Source organism: Saccopteryx leptura, chromosome 4 (assembly GCF_036850995.1).
Source record: "Saccopteryx leptura isolate mSacLep1 chromosome 4, mSacLep1_pri_phased_curated, whole genome shotgun sequence".
In the NCBI taxonomy this organism is placed as follows: domain Eukaryota; kingdom Metazoa; phylum Chordata; class Mammalia; order Chiroptera; family Emballonuridae; genus Saccopteryx; species Saccopteryx leptura.
The window spans coordinates 154321972-154347360 of NC_089506.1; the positions used below are offsets into that span (position 1 = coordinate 154321972).

Here is a 25389-nt window from a genome sequence, read left to right on the forward strand (position 1 = left end):
TCATCAGGGACATATACTTAGGCATCCATGTTCACAACTCACTGGATTATAAAGTCTGAGAGAGGAACTATGTCTTGTGTATCTCATTTCTTTCCTACACTAAGTCCGCGTTAATGCTGAAGTGAAACGTGTTTTGGAACCACCCAGCTAAGAATATTAGGGAGAACTTTTTTCACGCCTCCTCCTTTTACCTTCCTCCATACCCTAAACTCTTTTACTTCTACACAGCCTGCATAAAATCTGGCAACTGTAAAAACTGTAGTGAAAACTATTTTCAAGTTTCTGTTCCCACGATCACATTACTAATTTAAATAGCAGAAAAAAAATTAATGCATTATTGACTTATCCTTCATATTGGAAAATAAAAAAAAAGACAGCAGTGAATTCTTTCAGTGGTTTTTAAATAAAATGCAACCAAGTTGTTATGCAGAATTTCAGAAAGACAAATATCATTAAAATCATTCGGATACCTACACTTTACTGAATGCATTAAAGTACTTTCTGTGCATTGCCTCATGTGGCCCTCAAAACAACCCTACCAAGTTGTGACAAATCTAATTTTAATAGTAAGAAAGACCACTGTGGGGAAAGAGGGAGAGAGGGAGAGAACTATGAGTTGCCTAAGGTTGTTTCCACAAGTCAAGCAATCTACCTGTTTCTAGTGGAGAACAAAATAACAAAAACGACATTTACATTTTAAAAAATACTCACATATTCCTACCTAATAAAAATTATTCTGAAAAATAGATTTTAGTAATGTACCAGTAATCAAAATTATTTGGAAAAAAAAAATTATTTGGAAAATTGGATTGCTTTAGTAGAATTGTAATTATTCTTTAGAAAACACGTATTGAATGAGTCAAATTTATAGACAAGAGGGTTTGTTTGTTTATTCATTCATTTATTTATCTATCTGCCTTGGTCCAAAAAAGACTAACGGTGGCTTAAAGAGGATCATAGTAACTTTTTAAAGAACATTCAAGATCTTAAATATATTACTCTCCCCAAAAGCTAGCCGCTTCCAAGCTTGACTTAATATTTTGCATGTTTTCTCTCCGTTGCTTGGTAAATATGTTTGCTTCTCCTTTCTGCAATCGACGTCTGACAGATGCTTTTTGCTGTTTTGTCAACTGACGTTTCACCTTCTGTTTCACCAGCTCCTGAAAAAATTTCAATAATCAGTATCACTGATTGGCCATATTGATAAGGAGAAAAACATTTAATAAAAGAAGGATTGACATTAATATTTTTTAAGTTTTTGTTAAAAGCATGTATTTTTAAAATTCCAAAAACTAACAGTAATACACAAATCAGCACTAAAACAGAAAATTGTTATAAATTAATTACATCCTTAACGGAAATATAGATTATAACAAAAAGGAGTCTTTGAATAACTAATCACCATACTGCCATCTAGTGTCCATCAGGAAAACTAAAAGAAAGAAAAAACCCCTCAAAACCAAAAAATCAAAAATCAACAAGATAAAAACTGCTGTTTCTCTGATTTCTAGGGAAAAACGGCATATATTTGTAGTACACAATAATGTTTGAAGGCATCTGCTACTGGTACCAATATATTCAAAATAGAGTCTTCCTAACTGTAGGTGTAGACATGACCTGATGGCAGCGGCTCCTCATGAAGAGGTCTAAGTTTTGGGGAGATGCAGACCGTTTTCTCATAGGGAATGATCAGAAATTCAAATGCTTTCTTATTACTTAGGGCACAGGCTGCCAATAACTGCCAAAACAAATAAAAACTTTAAGTATTTTATTCACAATAACCATTTTTCCTCTGAAGCACTACAGCCTGTTATTTAACTGTATGTAACCTTGTATCATCCAAGCTGCCTCCTAAAAAAAAAAAAGATGATCACTTTAAAGTTGAATCATGGGTCTCTTAATATGCCCTACCCTAAATGAGGCACAAAGATGCATTTAAGACTGTCCCCCAAAACTAGGAAGGAAGGTGACTTAGAAGGACCTGGTATCCCAGAAATATCAGACTGAAAGGATGAGATGTGAGTTTAATATAATGGGAGTCTCTGGACGCTAGGACCCTTCCATGCCTCGGGAAGCCAGGCACCATCAGTCTTCCCAGTCGGTGGGAGACCAGAATCCTAGCCATCCTAACATCATCACCTTAACCACAACAAACACAACAGAGCAATAATTTCAGAATTCTAAAGGAAAATGATCTCCAACCCACAACTCTAATACTGAAACTCCCAATCAAGTGTGAGGACAAAATTTTAAAGAAAGTTTTTTAGTTATAAAAAGTCTCCTCAAAATTCACTCAAATAACTACTAAAATCTACACTGTTAACAAAGAAGTCAAGTAGGGTAAGAAAAAAAGAAACTAGGAAAAAAGGCACCGACAGGCGAGGAAGAGTCCTAGGAAAATAAAATGAAAGCATGCACCATGCTTAAAAGACAAATTCAAAGAGGCCCCCAGAATATGTCCAAGACAAAAAAATCAACTTATTTTCCAAATATTCTACTTAAATTTCCCTTAGTTCTCCATTTTAATGAGACCTTAAGATAATCGTATCAAGCAGCTGAAGAAAATGAGATAATGCATTACTATGCATGTGTTTCTTCCTAATCCAGGAAAAACAAGGTTATTTTTTCATGTTAACAAAAGTGTGAGAAAAGCTCCATTTAGTTAATTTTTTTTAAAAGATAAGACATGAAATAAAATAGTTGTGTACTATTTCAGGGAACATATAAAAATCAATAAAAATCATGTATACTCTTATTGATTACTGTTGATAATGGCTGCATATTTATTTATTAAAAAGTAATATACTTAACATTTAATTATAATTTAACTCATATATTAGAAAGCACAGAGTTCATAAGTGGCAACTCTGTCAATAAACAGGGAACTAAAAATTATTTTAAGGAGAAAAACACAGTGTATAATAGTATCATAGAACAAAGAGAAAATCTTTTACCTTTGCAAAGACACCAAAATAATCAAAATAATTATCAAAATAATGGAGGTAACAAAATAAAGTTTTTCTCCTAACTTTTTAAACAAAATAAAAGGTAACCTCAAGAAAAATAGTATGACCAAATTTCCCTAAAAATGTACAACTTAAGATAATTGTTTTGTTTCAGAGATTAGAGAGGAAACAAGCCAGGCTACTGAGACCCTTTTTCTCCTTAGAAGACATATTTTATAACACAATTCATTACAGTCTGGACCCCATTTTAAATTGTAAGTTCCTGCTTTTAGCCATAAGGAAAATGGGATAAGGTCAAGACCTAAAGACAATGCCAGTGCAATCATTAGAATCTAAAAAGTATTGTAGCATGAATTAGCACTGTAACTTTTCTTTATATGAAATTGCCAGGTTTTGCAACATTATAATTAGATATAAGATGCTCTGAATCTGAGAAAACAAAGAAAAAAAAGGTAAATCTCAGTATGTATAGGAAGTATCAGTGCCAAAAATGGACAGGAAACCATAAAGTATGAGAAATTCTTAATAAAGACAGGCTATAATAGTTTCAAGGAGATGTTTATATTTTAGTTTAATTAATAGATGTTTCAAAGATTATAGACTTAAATTTTATGTACAGAAAGCCCCAAGTCAACGACTTGAGCACAGGCTCACCAGCTCGAGCCCCCCAGGCCCCCACCGCTGTCAAGGCACTCATTAGAAAGCAATCAATGAACAAACTAAAGTGTGGCAAGTACCAGTTGATACTTCTCATTTCTCTAGCTTCCTGTTTACCGCTCTCTCTCTCCTTGGCTAAAAAAAAAGTATATAAAAAAATCAGTACATTTCTAGAATTATACTTTTTTATTTTGGTCTGACAAGCTAGAGCTTGTCTACAAGTAAAAACTTTTTATTTACTATCAAACAAAGATACCCAAACTACTAAAAGTGTGCTAAGTTACAAAATATAGTACTGTTGTTTTTAGCTTTTGATAATTCAGATTTAATTTTTTAAAATATCTCACATTACCCACCATGGGACACACATTTTAACTTACTGACAATATTCATGAACTTGGATATGAGAAGTTCAGGAAAAAACATGTTTTAAAAAAGATTTTTCTTAAGTGAGAAGTAGGGAGGCAGAGAGACAGACCCCATATGGGGCAATTCTCTGCCCATCTGGGGTTGTTGCTCTGCTGCTCCACAACCAAGCTATTTTAGTGCCTGAGGCAAGGCCTTGGAGCCATCCTCAGTGCCTGAGGCCAATTTGCTCCAACCAAGCCATGGCTGCAGGAGAGGACAAGAGAGATAGATGATAGAGATAGAGGGGGAGGGGAGGGGAGGGGAGGGGAGGGGGGGGAGGGGAGGGGAGGGGAGTTGGAGAAGCAGATGGTTGCTTCTCCTGTGTGCCCTGACTGGGAATCAAACTGGGAACATTCACACGCAGGGCCAATGCTCTACTGCTGAGCCTACCGGCCAGGGCCACATTTTTTTTTTTAATTTACTTTTCACATAATAATTTTATTTCCTTCTTTCTAACTTTTAAACTGATTTTCTTCTTTTGCTCATTTTACCTTACCACTAAGAATTCAATGGTATTTGACATAATACCTTTAAGCAGAAGGGGAAATCCCAATACACCAATTACAGTATTTTATAAACTGCTTCTTCCTGTCGGAACAGCCTAGAGAAGGTGGGCAGGCAGAACAGCTCCTCAGTAGCACCTGAACTATCTGTGTTCATTATCCTGTCCAGAAAATGTCCCTTATAAAATTCTTTTAGACAGTGCTGCTAAAAATGTCCAGAAAACACTTGAGGTACCAAAATTGAAAATAGTCATTTTTCTCTTTTGAAATGTAAGAACTGGTGACGCTGGTGTGTTTTCACAATCCAGCCACAGTGCTGTCACCAGCTAGGTATCCTGAGCAAAGTCATCTAACAGATCTGGGCCTCAATTTCCTCACTGTTAAAATGCGGGGACTAGAACATATAAGAATTATTGGATTCTCTTTTGGTCTAAATTTCTATAATCTTATCCTTCAAATTCAAGCTAACTTACATGCTATTTTTTGCCTGAAAGCTTTAATCATTCCAGTTAAAAGTGACCTCTCTCTCCTGTGTTACTAAATTTGTACTTGTTATAATTTTATGTTATTAACATGTGAGGTCCAAATGGCTGAGACTGTCTGGTACATCATGTAATCCATCTACAGTAGTGACCTAATAAACATTTCTAAACGTTGAATGAATGGTTACCAGAGGAATTGTTGAACAGCTTAAAGCACTGCTTGCAGAAGTAATACTCAGAGTTCTTGTTCTGCATCCATTAATATCATCCATATTTTCTTCATCTCTAAAATGAAAACAAATGACAATGTAGTTAATTTTCATAGTTAATTATGCTTAATTAAATTATATCATTCTTTATACGATAATGAAATTAAAAAAAATTATTCATTTTAGAGGGGAAAGAGAGAGAGAGAGAGAGAGAGAGAGAGAGAGAAGGGGGGAGGAGCAGGTCATCAACTTCCGTATGTGCCTTGACCAGGCAAGCCTGGGGTTTTGAACCAGCGACCTCAGCATTCTAGGTCTACGCTTTATCCACTGCATCACCACAGGTCAGGTGATAATAAAAGTTAAAGACATAAAATACCTCAAAAATACCATTATATTTTAAAGTTTCTGTGAAGGTAACACTACCCACAATTCAGCCAAATATACTAACAATTTTCATTTTTCAGCATTCTGACAGTCACTATCAAAATTTCAAAATACTAGAATGTTTTGGCCATCAAAATTTGTTATCACTTAGCCGCAACTTGTATCTTCTCCCCTCTTCTTTCACCGAACTATACACAAACCCGATTAGTACAATCTAAATTGTTGGGACAGTTTCTTGCCATTTTCCCAGACAAAAGCAGGAGTAAGAGACCATATTCTACAGTCTGTTCTGCTAAGGTAGAAAAACTGCAATGACAGAAACTGTCTAATTTGTTTTGCTATTGCTCAAAGTTTGAATTTTTTTTAGCAAGAGAGGAGAGAGACATAGGGACAAAAAGACAGGAAGGGAGAGGGATAAGAAACATCTACTCATAGTTGCTGCAGCACCTTAGTTGCTCCCTGATTGCTTTCTCATACATGCCTTGACCAGGGGGCTCCGGTTGAGCCAGTGACTCCTGGCTCAAGCCAGCAACCTTTGGGCTCAAGCCAACGACCTTGGGGTTTCAAACCTGAGTCCTCAGTGTCCCAGGATGATACTCTATCCACTGTGCTGGTCAGGAAGCTCAACGTTTTAATGTATAAGAAACTCAGATGATATTAACTAAGTCAATATTTTTCAGAAACATCTGTTCTTACATATTTCTACTCTGAATAATAATCTTGGCCACATTTGTTCAAAGAGTAAAAACCAAATTATTCAGTGCTTAGACTACCTAACCAGGGCAGATTTTCTTCTATTACTTACTCAAAATCCTGAGCCAATGCCACCCTCAATTTAAATTTAATTTTACACATTTATTATTAAAGTGGAAGTAAATGAGTCTCAAGGTACAGTTATACGGAAAAGGAACAAAATTCCTGTTTTGCTTCACAATGGAACGATAAAGGTAGCCTTAGAATGTAAGCCTGAATGAACATGCATTGAGAAATGTCTAAATGTACTAATTTAACTTTAATTGTCATATTATTATTTTGAAATAAATAAAACTGTATTTCATTAAATTATTTCAAATCTAAAAATTAAATTTTAGATCATTTGCTAATCTAAGCTGAGGCTGATATTTGTAAGAAAAAAATTTCTTAAAAGAAAAAAATAAAATTTTATAATTTTACATGAACAAATCAGAACAGAAGGTTCAGAGTACTAGAGAAAATTCACTGTATTTCATGGAGAGAGCACATTTACTGCAGGTTTATTGGACTATACATAAATCAGACATTACATGTATAATTATAAAATATACAAACAATTCATCCATCTGAAACATGATCAATTGAGTAACAGATCTGTATTAATTCTTCCAAAGTAATCAGTTTGTATTTTAAGGTAGACTGCTTAAAACTGAATCAATATGCTATCTAGGATCAAGTCGATTGTAGAGGATAATTGAAATTTTACCAGAGGGGTCATTTGCTTTCATTTTATACATAATGGCACAGAATATAACTGTCACATCATTTGGAATAATACTCATTTACCAGAATCGAGGAAAGTATAGGTCTCCAGGTTAAAGTAACAAAAATCAATCAACGGAAATCAATACCTGAAAGGCCTGAATTCTTTGTTTAATGATGACAAGGCAATGAGATGAGGGCATTCATCTTCATACTCTTCAGAGCCCGTGGGGATGCCTCCTTGACCAGTCTCACCATCTTGCCTGGTGTCACTGTCAGTTTTGTTTTTCTTCCCAGAAAACTCAGTTGAATTGTTTTCAACAACCTGCCCTTGTATTTCTTCTAAAGCGAGACGGAATTCAGTCATGGCACAGCTGTGTGCACTAGCTCTGTCCTCTGACAAAGCATCTCCCTTTAGTCGGTCGAGGTCCTCAGGGGATCTGTGACAACAGTCAGCTACTTCATCTGCACAGTCTGGTTCACTCTGATTTTCTGACCTACAAACCTTTGCTTTTTCTGATATCTCTTCATCAGAAAATGAGAATTCAGATCCCTCCCCTGCTGCAATACATCTGTCATCTGGACCTACTGGATGAAGCAGCTCATCATCTGCCTGCATTTCCTTTGTGTAGCCGCTGGCAGAAACCTCCACATCCAGGGAGTCCTCCCTCCTAGGAAAATATAAAACAGTAAGAGAAAACCCCCCCATGGAAAAATATTATTACTCTGAAAAAATTCTAAATTTAATAGTTTATATATGTTAAATATTCTTCGTTGCTTGAAATGTAATACTTAAAGCAATAGACATTAGTAGAAAGGTTACAAAAACTTCAGTTGCTATTTATTGACTTAATAAATTAATTTCAAAGGGAACTAAAGATTTCTTCTTTTAACTCATGCCAATCATCCCAAGCCAGAAAATATTTTAACTAAGTGTATAAAATAAGTGAGAAAATTTGGCTTTGAGAATGTACCTATAATTAGGTTCCATGAATCAATTAAAGATAGTTCCTGTTCTGAGTAAAGGAAAAACACAAATTCTGATAAACACTTGGCTTAATTCCTTACAAATGGATTGTTCATATAGCATAAATGTAAATAAAACTTCTTGAATTTCTAAGAAACTAGATGTGTTCCTCCCTCAAATTCAGTAACACTGTCGAAGTATATCAAAAGCAGGTATTTTCTAGATTTTAAAGTTTCATTTATATACCACACAGCTATGATACTCAACAATGATTACAATGTGTCAAAGATCATTCACTATCTGAACAATTTTTAAATAAAAATTTCAACTTTTAGAACTAAATAAGTTAGGTATTTAACAGAGTTCTATCATTTTAAGCAATGGAGAGTACAAACCTGATATCACTAAAGGTTGGATACAGCTCACTTTCATAGCTGAAACGTTTCATGAAGAAATCTCTAATGCACTTAACATCTCTGTCAAAATACCTGCAAAAGAATCATTTTTGATATAACCTTTCTTGTTCATTTTTCCTTATCAGCCAGTGACAGTACTCTTACGTTCTACTCATATGAAAGCAAAAAGGATGCTACTCAAAAGAAAACAACTTTTTGACAGTGTGTGTGAAATACTAAATGGAAAAACAGAGGAACAAGGAATATAAGTTGTCAAAGGCATAAGAGTTCATGGTTAGAAAGCTCAAGGTGCCTGACCTGTGGTGGCACAGTGGATAAAGCGTAAATCTGGAAAAACTGAGGTCGCCGGTTCAAAACCCTGGGCTTGCCTGGTCAAGGCACATATGGGAGTTGATGCTTCCTGCTCCTCCCCCCTTCTCTCTCTCTCTCTCTTCCCCTCTATAATGAATAAAGTCTTAAAAAAAAATTAAAAAAAAAAAGCAAGCTCAAGGTTTTCTCATAATGCAACAAACATACTAAGAGCAATCAGAGGAGTATGAATCGCAGAGAGGACCATGGCTGTAATGGAGGAATGGAGGGGCAGTAGGCTGCCCCTCTCCCCTGCAGTCTCCAGTGTGTCTGGTATACTGCCCAGCAGCTTCACCTAGTTGAACCCCTTGTCAATTGGGAAAGCTGGAGATAAAAATAGATTAATAACTCATAAAAAATATGTTGAGTACTGAGTTATGTTTATGTAACTTTATTATCTGTATCAGCTGAATTATAATAACTTCCAAAAGAGATAAATAACGCTGTAGCTTATACATTATAATCTAAAGACATATAAACCTGAACTGACCGTGAAAGACCTGAGTATCTGGCTCTTTTCAGGCCATCATAAAGCAGCAAGAACAGGGTCAGCTCTACAGGCTTCCAAATAAGGGAGAAGTAAGTGTGACATGGAAATGACTCCTTGAATTTTAACTGAATCATTATTTTCAAGAAAGATGAAGTTTAGGAATAAGAAGAAAATGTCACTCTTAGGGCATCCTGGGAAAGACCTCAATGAATTCTTTTTAGTTTTGTTTTTATATATGCTTATGTATCACCTACTAGACAGTAATATCTTCAAAAGCAGACATAGGTCTAATTTATATATTCATGTAAATAAGGTGGTTTAGTTCTGAGCAGAACTCCTTCACCCAATTACTTGCCCATAAAAGTTCAAGTTAAGTCACGTGTCTTCAAGAATAATGCAGCCTTAACCTGAAATACCACAATCAGGTATCACATCTGTCTCTAATTTTGGTGGTTCCTAGATATTCATTTATTGTGTGACTGTTACTCCACTTTAATAAAAATGACTAGTCATTATCCAAAGATATATTAACCACCCGAGTGGCAGGCATTAATATACTAGTACGGTTTTACTGGAAATATTTTTTTAAATTTATTAATTTTAATTTGTGTTAACATGGATTCAAGTGTCCCACTCAATATAATACTCTTACCCCCAACCATGTGTCCTCCATTAACCCCTTCCCCCCAATTCCTTCTGAGGTTTGCTGTCCTGTTATCTATATCTCTGTGTTATGTGTATATAATTTCACTGATCCCTTCACCTTCTCTGATCCCATCCCCTCATCCTCTTTCCCTCTGCTCGTGACCCTGCCTCTGCCATTCTTCTGTTCCTCAGTTCACTGTGTTCATTAGATTCCACATGTAAGTGAGGTCATACGATATTTGTCTTTCTCTGCCTGGCTTATTTCACTTAGCATAATACTCTCCAGGTCCATCCATGTTGTCGCAAAAGGTAGTATTTCCTTCTTCTTCATGGCCCCATAGTATTCTATTGTGTATATGTACCACAGTTTTTTAATCCACTCGTCCACTGATGGACACTTGGGCTGTTTCCAGATCTTGGCTATTGTAAACAATGCTGCCATAAACATGGGGGTGCATATTTTCTCTTGAATAGGTGATTTGGCATTCTTAGGATATATTCCTAAAAGTGAGATAACTGGGTCAAAAGAAAGTTCCATTTTTAATTTTTTGAGGAAATGCCATTCTTTTAAGTTTATTTTTAAATGACATTTCTTTTTCTAGAACAACAGACATTTTCTAATAGAAATCAGGAGGAAGAGCACTAAATATAAACTGGTTCAAGCTCAAACTGTACTCATAATATATTATGTAAATATAAGTTATTTTTGGGAAAAAGAAGAAGTTTCTTTTAACTTGGAAGAGACGGAGAAAAAACACTAACTCTTAATTTCATTATGCTCAACTGTATCATTGAATACAAATACAGGAAAATATTCTTATTTCACAACTTGGTGGCTTAAGTGGTTAAGTAATGTGAAGAGTAAAGATTATCAAACTATATAAAGTGGTTCTGTCCTGTGTCAGAGATTGGGTTTTATGGAAATTCTTTACTAATAATAAAATAAAAATAAAATAAAAAGCTAAAAAGGACACGAGAGATATTGGTCTGGCAACTGAGTCCAGTGCAAACCCCTAACTTTTAGGTAGGCCACCAAGGCATCGAATCACGCTTGGTGAAGCCCCTGGGAGGCAACATGGAGGAGAAAAGGGGGAAGGCGGAGGATGCGGTTCTCCGGCTCCCTTCTCCGTGCCCCTACTTCTGAGCAAGCTGTTATTGGTTTTAACAACGGGGCTTCCATCTAAATGTTTGTTTGAATAAAGGTTTCCATAGCTAAGAAAATTTGACTTTTGAAAGTCTGTTATAAGAGTAATTCAAACGGTTTTGATAGTTTATAAAAGCAGGCAGTTTTTTCCGATTTCTAATACACAGCACAAATTTAATGAACAGGTTTTAAAAACTGGATCAAAGTGCCTTTTCTCCCCCTTAAAACCTGAGGAATAAGAAGATTCTTTTAGGGGGACAATCCTGGAAGTTTGTTATCATTTAATAAAAAAAACCTCAGCCGTGGCCAGGTGGCTCATTGTATAAAGCGTTGACCCAGAGTGCCAGAGGTTGTGGGTTTGACCCTGCTCAGGGCACCTACAAGAAGCAATCAATGAGCACACAACTAAATGAAACAACTAAGTGGAACAACAAGTTGATGCTTCTCTCTCCTCCTTCTTGCCCACCCCACCCCACCCCACCCCACTCAAATAAATGAAAAAATTTTAAAAAGTCCTCAAATTTTAGACCACTGAAATCAGTTATTTCAAACCAGTTACTGACCAAATGACAGTACACAAAGTTGAAAATAATGGAAAAAGATTGCATTACACATACACACACCCACATTGACAATAATTTTAGCATATACCATTCAGCATTGGGATGAGAAGTTGAAACCATCTGTGGAAAATCAATCATGGTGATGTGGTCATCTTTATCCAAAATGAGATTGAATTCATTGAAATCTCCATGAATCAGTCCATGATTCGCAAGTTTTACAATTAGCTCCATGGCTTCATTATATACTGATGCAGGATCTTCAACATGGTGAATCTGACATCTGTATGTTTGAAAGCAAGTATATAAATGTTATTTCCATTCTTTGTCTCTCTGGCGGTTTTCTCTTCATTCCCGTCAGCATATGGACATATAGCAGGGGTCCCCAAACTACGGCCCGCGGGCTGCATGCGTCCCCCTGAGGCCATTTATCCGGCCCCCACTGCACTTCTGGAAGGGGCACCTCTTTCATTGGTGGTCAGTGAGAGGAGCATATTGAACATCCCATTAGCCAAAAGAAGGCCCATAGTTCCCATTGAGATACAGGTCAGTTTGTTGATTTAAATTTACTTGTTCTTTAAATATTGTCTTTGTTCCCGTTTTGTTTTTTTACTTTAAAATAAGATATGTACAGTGTGCACAAGGATTTGTTTATAGTTTTTTTTATAGTCCGGCCCTCCAACGGTCTGAGGGATAGTGAACTGGCCCCCTGTGTAAAAAGTTTGGGGACCCCTGACATATAGCATCCACCTATTATTAAAAAAAATAAGCTACACCCTTCCTCAATTCAGTATCTTCCTTCTACTGTCACATCTTTTCTTTGATCTCCTTTATAGTCAAATTCCTCTATATGTGCTTTCTCCAAATTTCTGCCTCCCATTCTAGTGAACCATTTCAAATAGGCTTTCTTCATCCACCTTGTTCCAATAAAATAGCCCTTATCAAGACTACCAGTGTCTTCTGTTCCTAAATCCAATGGTTAAATCTCAGTCTTCCTGTTTGGTCTCCCAGATAACCTCTTCCCTCTCCTTGAAAACATTTTCCTCACTTGACCCTTGGTACACCAACTCTTGAGGCTGTCCTCTTTCTACATTGATTATTCCTTTAGCATTTATATTTTTGCTAATTTTTTATCTTCTCCCCGACATTTAAATTTTGGAGTTCCTCAAAGTTAATCCTAGGAACTCTTATTTAAAATCATTCTTGGGCCCTGGCCGGTTGGCTCAGCGGTAGAGCGTCAGCCTGGCGTGCGGGGGACCCGGGTTCGATTCCCGGCCAGGGCACATAGGAGAAGCGCCCATTTGCTTCTCCACCCCCTCCCCCCTCCTCTCTGTCTCTCTCTTCCCCTCCCGCAGCCAAGGCTCCACTGGAGCAAAGATGGCCCGGGCGCTGAGGATGGCTCCTTGGCCTCTGCCCCAGGTGCTAGAGTGGCTCTGGTCGCGGCAGAGCGACGCCCCGGAGGGGCAGAGCATAGCCCCCTGGTGGGCAGAGCCTCACCCCTGGTGGGCGTGCCGGGTGGATCCCGGTCGGGTGCATGGGGGAGTCTGTCTGACTGTCTCTCCCCGTTTCCAGCTTCAGAAAAATACAAAAAAAAAAAAAATATATCATTCTTGGTTATCTCAATCAGGCTCATGGCTTTAAACACCACATACACAGATTTCAATCTAGACTTCTCTGAACTCTTGTGCATCTCAAATTGCCTGTCCCAAACTGTACCTTTGATTCTGTCCCACCCTCTAACTTCACACTGTTCTTCCATCTTTCCAGCACAGCTATAAATGTCACCTTTATCCCAAATAACTCACCAATCAGGTCCAAAACCTGGTTGTTACCTTTGACTCCCAATTTCCCTATATCAATATTCAATTCCAAAAAAATTACGTTGGCTCTTCCTGAAAAACATATCCAGAACCTGACTTTTCACCACCTGATATGTATCATTCTGATCTAAACCACCATCCTCTCTTGTCTGGGCATTACAGTAATTTCCTAAAGTGTCTTCCTAATTCTGTCCCTACCTTCTTTCAATCTAGTCTCAATACAGCTGCCAGAATAATCCTATTATAACATTAGTCAGGTCACATCTCTTCTCACTTCAAAACCCTCCAATGGCTTCTTTTTTTTTTCTTACAGAGACAGAGTCAGAGAGAAGGATAGATAGGGACAGACAGACAGGAACGGAGAGAGATGAGAAGCATCAGTCATTAGTTTTTTGTTGCGACACTTTAGTTGTTCATTGATTGCTTTCTCATATGTGCCTTGACCAGGGGGCCACAGCAGACCGAGTCACCCCTTGCTCAAGCCAGCGACCTTGGGTTCAAGCTGGTGAGCTTTGCTCAAACCAGATGAGCCCACGCTCAAGCTGGCAACCTCGGGGTCTTAAACCCAGGTCCTCCACACCCCAGTCCGACACTCTATCCACTGCGCCACTGCCTGGTCAGGCCAATGGCTTCTTAATCAAAATTAAAAGTCCTTGCACTACATATTGCTACAATGGCAATCACATTACAATATATAAAAGGTATCAAATCAACATGTTGTATACCTTAAGTTACACAATATCATATGTCAAATATATTAAAAAAACACAAAATAACAACAAATTAAAAGGCCTTGCAATGAGCTACTTATTTACTCCGGGTGATCTGGTCTCCTGCTGCCTCTCCTACCTTCTCTTACAAGTCTCCCTGACTCATTCAGCTCCAGCCACAGGGACATCCTCACTGTCCTCTGAACATGAGGGCCTACTCCGGCTCCAAGCTTATGCACTGCTGTTCCTGCTGCCTGGAAACTTGAGACACCTGCATGGTTTCCTCTCATTTCTTTCAGGATTCTTATCAGTGAGACTTTTCGTGACCATCCCATGCACAACAGCAGCCTCTTATACCCACCTCAGTCATTTTTGTCCTCCTTACCCTGCTTTATCTGTATCCACAGCATTTACTACCATCTGATATATACATGATGGGGCAGAGTAAGGTTAGTTGTTCATATGAAAAATAATAATAATACAAGAATAAACTGTGTTTTGCATACTCATGACTATAAACCTACTTTTGCCCCAATCTGTATTTTCCTATTTAGCTGTTTATTGCATGTCTCTTTCCATCAGAATATAAACTCTGTGAGGGCAGAGGTTCGGTTTATTGTTGAGCCTGGATAAGTAATTGGCACATATTAGATTACTATTTGTTGAGTCAATCACAGAGATTACAAAATACATACTGTTAGAAAGAAACTGTATTATCAATCTGTCTAAGTCTACTGCTGTAGGTTAATTATTAACCTCCCAAAAACAATATCCTGCTTAACTAAATTACTTTTTTCCCACTTATTTATGATGATCCATAGTTTCAATAATAACAAATACTTACAGAGGATAGCCATTTATAAGTTCCATGACCACTGCATGGCGATTATAATCAACTGGCTTTGGAACTGGAAAATTCCTCTCATACAATGCCTAGAACATAATAAACAGGTGTAAACTAATGAAGAGGTCATTACTTTTAAGAAACAACAAAAGTAAATATATCTGCCTACAACCAGAAGAAAAACATACAAGCCTTTACAAATTACAGCTAATGCATGATTATTTAAGTATGGCTTATTCATAGTATAGAATGAGCTGTGCATAAAAACAAAAATTAAAAATCAGTTACTTAATTCACCAAACACTCATTTATTGAACATTTACTAAATATTATGCACTGTGCTAGGATTACAAAAGTGAATGTGCAAGTTTCAACCTTTAGGACATAACCTCTACAGCCATTTATTGGAGTGTGCCAAAAAAAAAAAAAAAAAAAATCAAGTAAAAATAGATTGTGATTTAGGACGGACTCTGTCCTCTGACATGTTAGGAAACTAAATATTCCAGTAGATCAGGCATTTTATAGAGCACTGACCTCTCTTCAGACCAAACATATGATATGAATCTATTAAGTGACAAACACACACTGTAGTTCTGTGTCAAATGTTACTTCACATCACCCACAGACCCATCCTTCCCCCCATGCTCAACTTCTATGCTTTGCTTACAAAGTCCTGTTATTGCTTCCTTCAAAGTGTTAGATTTATAACCTCTGCCATTTGAAATGCAACCATTTCTAAGTAGGTCTTTATCATTACACCCAAATACTCCAACAATGGTTCTAGATCTTGCCACCACATGTAACCTTTCTTTTGTGCACCAATAGCAAACTAAGTTGCTTATATCAATGCTCAATTTTTAAAAATCCACAATGGCTACTTGGCTTGGGGTGGTCAACACAATACAATGTACAGATGATGTGTTATGGAGTTGTACACCTGAAATCTGTATGATTTTGCTAACCAATGTCACTTGTAATAAATTAAAAACCCACAATGACTATAAGCACTGATTTTAGTCTGAACATCTCTTTCTCGTTTTCAAAACTTTCTTTAATCCATTTAACCAGCCCTCCTTTTCTGATCCTCTCTCCAGTAAGTACTCTGGAGTGTACAGTCACCTCAGTGACTATTACCTGGACTCACAGCGCTTACACTCACATTTGTGTCTTTGTCCCAAGTGGCTCCTCTGCAAAGTCCAGTTTTATTGTCTTATTGCATGATTTATAACTTTACACAAATGCTACTCACATCATAAAACCTCTTTCATAAACTATTCTACCCTATAGAAGTTTCTCTAAACACATACAATTTTATTTTAAACTGTTCTTTGTTTTATGTGTGTGTTCACGTTCTTTTTCCAACTTTAAGACAGAATGCATTGGTTATTCCTTTGGTACTTACCCCTATACCCACCCTATCCTTAGTGCTTAATATACAATGGTAGGCACATAGCTGATACTCCCCTTAATATATACTTATCAACCGGATTGGTTTAAAAAGCCTGTCTACTCTACCTCTTACCTTCTTTGAACAGAAAATGAACAACTTCCAGATTGGATGCTTGGCTCAAAATTTTTTTTTTCAATGCAAGTGACTTTAAGAATGCCCTGACAGCTCAATGTAGCATATAAAAACCATAACTATTGCCAGAGTGGTCTAGCCAAGCACCATAGCTTAACTCTTAAACTATAGCTCAATTATATCTTCTTCTCTGTTGGGAAAATATCAATGTATTTAAGAAGCATATTTAAGAATAACCAAGTTCTACTGTGGAATCTTCATACAAACACCTTGAGAATATACCTAATACAGTTTTGAAAAATATGATTCCTACCAAACTACATATTTACTGACTAATGTAGGATATGAACTGTTAGTGTAAGACAAGAAACACATAACACATATGACACCAGTATTATTTATACTGTATTGAGAATTTTCCCCATGACCACTAAAAATTTAAGCTCATGAGTTAAAATAGCCTATTTAAAGAACACCAAACTGAAACTTTCAAGAAACACTGGTCATACACTGGACAGCTTTTAATAATTCAAATAAAAAAGAATTGAAGATAACATAAATAAATCCTACTTAGAGGGTAATAAAACTGCAAGGTTATTTATTGTTTAAGTATTAAAGATATTTAACAAATCTATACTGAACTTAATTTTGAAAATGAAAGTTTAAAAACTCAGGATTTTTACTATTTCTAATATACATAAAAATTTATAAATTGACATTTCTTATATTATGTAAAATAAAAACATTAGTCAACCTATCGAAGACACTGTTTCTACAGATTATAATTATCTAGTGTTTTCAATTAGATAAACATATGTACAGTTTTAATATACATTCACACCTACACATTTGTGAGTGAATCACATCATTAATGTACTTTAGGCTACTCTATCTTATTAATATTATAGATTACATGTTGCCTTTACACATTAATAACAGTTAAAAACACCTTCCCATAGGTGGAAATCACCAGAAAAACTAGTAACAGAAATGAATCAATAAGATTTAAAAGGGACTGTAAAGATTAGGAGTGGAGGTGGGGAGACAGGTGTGGGGGCAACATACTGATGCTTATTACTACAGCCTTTCAAGTATTATTTGGTTAAAAGATGAAAAGACCATTTTAAAAATACCTTCATGTAGGCAAATTCCTTCATTGCAGAGAGACGAGATAAATAGAGCCAAGACATGTTATGCCTGTGTTTATGATAATCACGCTTGTTTTTCAGATTTCGAAACGATGTTCTTCCCAATCTGTGAAGCTTTAGTGCAAATTGCTGCCCTTCTTCATTTGCAACAATATAAATATCTAGAGTCAAGATTTTGAACTGTCATTATTACAAGTTGGAACAATTCTAACTTTGATTTTATTTCTATCACATTATATCTTTCCAAATAACCTGGAATACTTATCAGTCAGTAAAATCCACTTATTACAATCCAAAATATTAAGATCACATGTATTAAAATCTATTACAGAAGAAAACAAGGGTTGCAATGTGTCAAAGATTAATTACTGCTTTCAAAGGTGCTCAATGCTCAATTCCATTTAGTGGGAAAACATCTAATTGTTCCTTAGCATCCTATATGTACAAGAACTGACTTAATAGTATCTCCCTTTTCAAAAACAGTTCATTTCCTCAACTGATTCAATGAATAATACTCAGTTGTTAGAATATAATCCTATAATGAGAATGGAGCAGATCATTCCCTAAATATTTCAAGTATCAAAACAAGTTGCTACTTGTAATATTGACATGTAGAACATATCCTAATTATTCATGGAGAACTGTATTTATTAATTATCAAGAAAAAGCCTTTTTCTTACATTAGTGGAATTACATTGGTGTAAACATTTTGGTAGTATCAAAACTTTAAAAGTACATATATAATTTTTAAGACTATTTACAAATTTATTTGCATGGAAACATCTGTACAAGAGTGTTTATACCACATCACTCACAAAGAAAGATAGGAAGTAATAACTTAAATGTCCATAACAACTGGGACTGGTAAAATCAATTGTATAAAGCAGCCATACAATGAGAAAGACAAATCTGCTATGAAATATCAGGGATGTATCAGGTGGAAAAAGGTCAAGGTGCAGAATAGTAAGTACTATTAAATTGTACCTGGGATTAAAAACATATGTGACTGTATACACATGTATCCTTTGCATATTATGTATTTGTATTTACATAAAAAATTTCTAGAAGGATATATAGAAAAGATAGCTTTAGGAAGTAGGTACATGCGATTGAAACCTGGGTTAGGAGTGAGATTTCCTTTTTATTGTATTCTCTTTTGTACTATTTAGCGTTTTCTATGCAATTAAGTTCTCTAAAAAAAAAAGCGGACATAAATTAAGACGTATCTCAAAAAGTGTTTTGTTATCACTTTATATATTTTACACACACACTGCTATATTGAGTGCTCCTGTATTACTTATTAAATATACACCATAATCTGCATATTAATACAGAAGACATACAAGCCATAAGCAGTACATAGAGCAACCTCCTTTGGAGCAAGCTTCCTAATCATTCTTTTTCTCCCAACGTTAATTTTCCTTCCTTAGTTCAGGTAACAATGTAACTATATAAAATAAACTATACTGGATAAAAAAAAGCAGTGCACAGGAGAGCATGGTATGAAAAAAACCATTCCATTCTTCAGTTCTGTCTTCCATATAGAAAATGCATACGCATTTGCTCAATGCTATTTTAGAATGCTTTTCCCTGAGGTCTACACGTACCTAACTTTGCCTTGTTGATCATATTTCAGTAGAAAAATAAAGTGTTCGTGGTTTTTAGATATTGTCTCTTAGTCTTACTTCTGTTTCATATTTCAGCTATTACAAATATCCAATATATCAGATACAAGAGCAAATAAAATATCTGTCAAAGATTTCAGTTATTAAAGGAAAACTAATTCTTGGTATACTTAATTTTCAGTGATAGACTTAAGACAAAATAATCATCTACTACACTAAGGGTAATTTCATAATCCATTGTTTCTAAAAAAACTTTTTTGTTTTATTGTTTAGCTGGAAAAAATAAACTAAAAAAATGAATGCTTTCTCAAAGGGAATATAAGCTAAAGCAAAGAAAATGCGTTCAATAGCACTGTTAGCACTTACCAGATTCTTTGCCAACACCCATCTGGTTTCCAACAGATTCAACGACTTGTCTAGAAGCAAGTGTTTTCAAAGCTAGGTAATCGTAGCCTGCATTTGTCAACCGATAGCCCTGGACAGCTAGATAAAAGAAATGAGAAAAACCACATTTTAGTTACACTGTACCACAAGTCACACCAGTTCAAGTCGTGAGAAGAATTTATACATGGGAAGTCTTAGCTGGAAAATGATCAGCTATCCAGTTTTACAAGTTTAGCATTTCTTTCTATAATTTGTTTCTTCTCTAGAGGAGTATCACTCAAAGTGCGACCAAGAGACTGATACTAGTCTGTGTCTCTAGTTTTGTGACAAGATACAGAAAAAGAAATAAAGGGTTAGGTTCAAAAATTTTATACTGCTTTGACCACATTATAGTACATCTTCAACTCTAATAAGGAATTTGTGCCTACATTTTAACAGTTTACTTCACTTTTCTAGTAATGACTTTATTGCTGTTTTATAAAAGTAGGGATTCATGACAGGCCGAAAAAAAGAAACTCATCCCTCACCACAAATGGTTTGAGAAGTAATGTTCGAGTCTTGTGGCAGATTGTATTTTAACCAAATACGCGGCCATCAATGATCTCAATCCCACTTGCTCTTATGTAACTGAAATTTGCTAATCGCCTATCAGGAGGTTCAGACTACTTTCCACGCCGTTTGGTCTGGGTAGGCCCTGAGATTGGTCTCATCAACAGAACACTGTAAGTGTGCTGTGTTGGTTCTAAGGCTGGTGCTTTCCTGGTCTGGCAACTACCACTTCCTGCCTTGTGGATACCTGCTCTGGGGATAGTCAGTTACAGGAAAAACTACAAATGGTGCCCCAGAATACTTACTTTTGGTACGTTCCCAAGCTATGAGTTTATGTTTCACTAATTCTCTTAAAACTTTATTACAGCCGCCGTGTTTAAGGCTGGCTATAGAAGCAACCAAACTGCAGGGAACTATTTCATGGTTCTTCATACCCATTTCAACCTGAAAGTAAAGAAATCATTATGTAATCAGAATCAACACAGAGCTGCTATCAAAACTTTGCTAAGAAATTAACTTCTTCAAATTCTCTGACCACGCAGTTACCCAACCAATTCTGAAACAGGATTACTGTATTCCCCCATGTATGAGATGCACTCTTTCCCGAAAAATTTGGGGTTTAAAAACTGAGTGCATCTTATACAGTGGTTGTAGTTATTTTTACTTGCATTTCCCGCTTGTTTTTGTACTCATTGTTGTAGATTTTAATTTGCACTTCCTGCTTTTTCATGCTTGTTGTCTTTTTTTCAAATTTCGGGCCCCAAAATTAAGGTGTGTCTTATACATGCGAGTACCTTATACATGGGAGAAATACATACTACCTTCTCTGGATATATTTTAAATCAGTTTGATATATAATCACTGATATATTCATATTGTATCTATTAAACAATAAGCACTTCAAAGGTAAAGAATGTGAGTGCTTAACAGTTACCGATGTCCAAATATGTGTCTTTAAAAATTGCAGATATTCTAGATATTTATTAAGTAAGCATTAATAAGAAAGTATCACATGTAAGTATTGTAAAGAATAAATAATATGTAAAAATACTCTTTACTTCTGGAGAATATATTATCTGTGGAAATATGAATGTATGCATATAATTCTATTAGAAGGTAAAAGATACTAAGTGCTTAAAGAGAGCTGGTTCAGGCAGAATAAGAATACTTCTGCTTGAAGGATCAGTTTCAAAGAAGTAGCAGCACTTGAGAACAACTTGGAGAGATATAGGACTATTGATAAAGTAGACAAATACCAGGGAAAGACAATAAAAAAGATTTGGACATGGCACATATGCGAGAAAGGACAGAGCACAGGGAAAGCTATTAGATTACAGTGGTAGCTCAGATGGGGTGGCATGTAGAATTCATGAAAAGAAGGTTGGAAAACACTTTTAAGCAAGATATGGAAGGCCCTGAATGCAGACAAAGTAGTTTTAGATTTTACACAGAGGACAGGAAGAGACCCTTGAAGATGTCCAGGCAAGGGAGATATAAGAACAATTGTTTCACGGACATTACTCTAGCAGGAATACACAAAGTGGTTTAGCAAAAGCAAAAACTGGAGGTGGCATACTGGAAAACTGAGATGACAGTCCAGGGCAGAAGAAACAGAAGCCCTAACAGGGAAGAGGTAGTGGTGATTCCAAGAAAGAACTAAAGCTCTTTAGAAAGTAATATGCGATTGGCACTGGAAGTGAGAGGGTAAAGGAAATGAATCAAAGCTGAAGTGAAGAAGAACAAGTTTTAAAATAACAGTAATAATAATTATTTCAATAGAGTTTGGGAAAGGAGAGGCTAGACAGAGTTGATGAATTTGATTTGCACACAATGAATTTTGAGGTGTTGGAAGGTCCTTCAAATGAAGATGTTTAAGAAAAATTGGAAACACTCAGTTATGAAGTTGTAATTAGAGGGAAAAAATTGTGAATTATTTGATAAAGAGATGAAGCCATAAGGTAGACATGTTCATTCATCAAGCAAGAGATAACAGAAGACAAAGGAGGTCAAGGGACAAAATTTGGGGGGAAGTCCACATTGAAGGGTGAGGGCAGCCAGTCAAACTACAATTATTGACAAAAGATATGCCAGAGAAGTCAAGGGAAGAAAGGGTGAAGGAAAGGTGACCACTGATACCAATGCTGGTGAGACTCATCTGGGACTCATTCTTTAATGAGCTTAAAAAAATTTATATATATATATGAGACAAAGTTTTAGAAGGTAAATCTGGCATTGTCTTGATGCCCCAAAACCTCACACTTTAAACTAACTTAACTCCTCTACCATGCTTTGTTCTGTCTCTCCTAGCCTCTAAAACTTCTCTCAATTCCCTTCTTTCTGTCAGAAGCATTAAGGAATGAGGGAATGTGCTGAGGAAGCAGAAAAGGAAGTTATCTTTCAGAAATGGCAGTAGGTACAGAAAGTCCAGCTGAACTAAATAATCTATTGGAAGGGTAAAAAAGGGTCTTCCAAATTTCATAATGAATTTGCATTTGAGAGTTTAATCCCTGTAAGAAGAAAATAGTTCTTAAAATGTTTTATACTGCAAATGGCCAATCTGTGTTGCTTTATTGTGCCATAAGACTAAGACCAGAAAATCAATTTTTGTCATTTCCCTTCTTGAAAATATTCAGTGGCTTCCCTATACTTAGAACATAGTCCAAATTTTTACTTAAAGGCAGATCCGACTCTCAACTTTTCAAAGCACATCCCCAACCATTCAGCATCTTGTTCATTATGCTTCCAGCCACACTGGCCTTTCCAGTCTTCAAAAACTGTTTTTGTCTCTGAGCCTTTCCATTTATTACTGCTGCTTCCTCTGCCTCTAAACTCTTTCCAAGGACTTCATGGGCCAGATACTTCTCATTCAGCTCCTATTATCCTCTCACTCTTTCTTTTATTGAGCAAGTATTTATTCAGAACCTAACAAGTGCCACTTTTCAAAAAGCCTTAAAGCTTTGGTTACAACAGTAAACAGACAAGATCCTGGCGTGCTGCAGTCGCCCCTCTGGCTACACAACATTCAGACAGCGCTCCAGCTCCCACCCCCATCCTCACCTCCACATTATCTTCTAAGTATTCTTATGTTGTCCTTGTTTACTTAGTCGTTTATTTAATCGTTTGTCTCCCTTGTCTTCTTGTCTGTACCCCGTTGAATTCCCTAAAATTTTTACTAAAACCAAATAGGTTGACCGAGTGAACCGGAAGAAATACTACGTGACTGCACCTGTGCGCGGGGAACGCGACGCTCTTAATTCTCAGCAGGAGCCTAAAGCCCTCTCCGCGGGTCCGCGCCCCGGGTCAGGGTAACTTCCGGGGCTACGGAGATGCGTGGAGCTCTCCATCAGAGGGCGGGGAGCAGGAAGGAAGCACAGGAGGGGGGCTTTGCTGTATTTGGAGGACAATGAAAGCCTCCGAACAAAAACTTTAAAAAAATCAAATTCTCCGGTCTTTCCCCCATTCCCAACCTTTGCCGCATTCCAGGACTCAGAGCGCGCTCCGATCCCAGCGAACTTCCAGCAACAGGACTTAGGGTGGGAAACGGCAAGGGACAGGGGTAAACGGCCAGCTTCTTACCGCGGTCAGGACTCTGAAGTCGTCCCGGTTCATGTAACGCAACTGGGCCACATTCACCTTCCCCATGGCCGCTCCAGAAGCCTCTTCCCAACCACCCGAGAATGCAGGGTACGTCACCACCCACGTGTCGCTCCGCCGTGCGGCCGCTCGCGCATGCGCTGCTCCTTACTTCAGGTCCTGGTTAACAAAGGATACTCACTGGCACGGAAAGGTGATAATACGTCTTTTGGGTCTCTTGAAGCACATTGTGTGGAAAAGGTAGAGTACTTTATAGAGTGATTTTTTTTTTCATGTAAGTGAGTTGGTGGACTATAAGTGTTTGCTATAATATGCCATTTTTATTTTTCATATCTGTCAGGACCGACTGCTATAAGGACGCGACCTACCTCTGAGAGTGTTAACTTTAATCGTTTTATCCCCAAACAACAACTCTTACTTCAGTCAAAGCGAGTTCCAACAAGAGAAGAGGGAAATGAACCTGAGCGCGACTGCAGACAATCAAGGTCTCATAAGATAACGAGGGTAGTCCCCCAAGCAGTCCCTCCTATAACTGCTCCCGCTCAGGACCGGAGAAGGCGTGGCTATGAGAACTACCTTGCATCCGCTTAGTACTAGGTTTTAAGTTGGTTCCCCAGACTCCGAGGCGCCTGCGCCTGGTGGAGGAGGTGGGGCTGTCGTCTTTGCTTCTGCTCATTTCCAGAATCTTCAATTGCATTTTATGGTTGCCCACACACCTACCCGGTTTGAGTATCCAGGGGCCTAGGCGCAATTTTAGGGCTTCAGGAGAGCAGCCCACCCTGGCCCAGGAACTCCCCTCGCTCTCTGCAGAAATGGTCGTGAGAGTGGGCCTGGGACCAACTTGCATCCTGAGAAAAGGGGTGGTGGGTTCGCTACTCGTCACTACAACAGCAAGAGGGACAACAAACGTGTACGATAGCGTTTGTGTTTATATCTTGTTTCATGAATTATATTTTAAAACTTCAAATGGTAGTCGTTTTGGTATCCCTCCCTTTAGGCGTGGGTGCTGCATGTGATCATGGAGGGTTGTGCTCTCCGTTTCAGCCTTGATCTCATTTTCAGCCACTGGTGTTCGCCTCTCAGGGTGCAGTGTCAAACCTCCCAGTGTAAACTTTGGAATTCTGCATTTAGAGTTCCATTATTATTATTATTATTTTTTCATGTGTGGTTCCACTGACCTGTGTATTGTTTTTTCTTTTCTCCAAGGCCTACTGAGTATTTAAAAACATGCCCTGGAGTCAGATGGCAGGCAGTTGAATTTGCCCTGCTTTTGCAACCAGAATAGTAGTTATCTGAAATCATTGAATACAGGGAGAACAACCCTCTACCCCCTCTTCACTACAACCTTGGTTCTTTTTTTTGAGGAGCCCTGAGGAGCCACTGCGCCACTTCAACCGCAGGTGTTGTAAGGTACCCAAAACTACAGAATTAATATTAATATTTTAAGAGGCTTGAAGAACATTTTATTAATTTGGGTTAAGGTGTGCAGAGAAATTCTGAGAATAGTCTCTGTACTGTGTGATTGGCATAACCAGGATGGCCCTTGGCATTGTATTGTA

The 25389-nt window shown here is 37.2% G+C and overlaps 1 protein-coding gene across 1 annotated transcript; it reads right to left on the bottom strand.

Moving 5' to 3' along the window:
• Positions 1 to 879: 879 nt before the first annotated feature.
• Positions 880 to 23937, bottom strand: RIOK2 (RIO kinase 2). The gene is made up of 10 exons (XM_066381895.1): positions 23813 to 23937; positions 20542 to 20680; positions 19670 to 19786; positions 17664 to 17839; positions 15009 to 15097; positions 11726 to 11917; positions 8427 to 8519; positions 7214 to 7735; positions 5205 to 5301; positions 880 to 1160 (listed from the first exon to the last, which is right to left on the bottom strand). The coding sequence occupies exons 1-10, from the start codon at positions 23876 to 23878 to the stop codon at positions 996 to 998; spliced, it is 1656 nt and encodes a 551-aa protein (XP_066237992.1). The 5' UTR covers positions 23879 to 23937; the 3' UTR covers positions 880 to 995.
• Positions 23938 to 25389: the final 1452 nt, after the last annotated feature.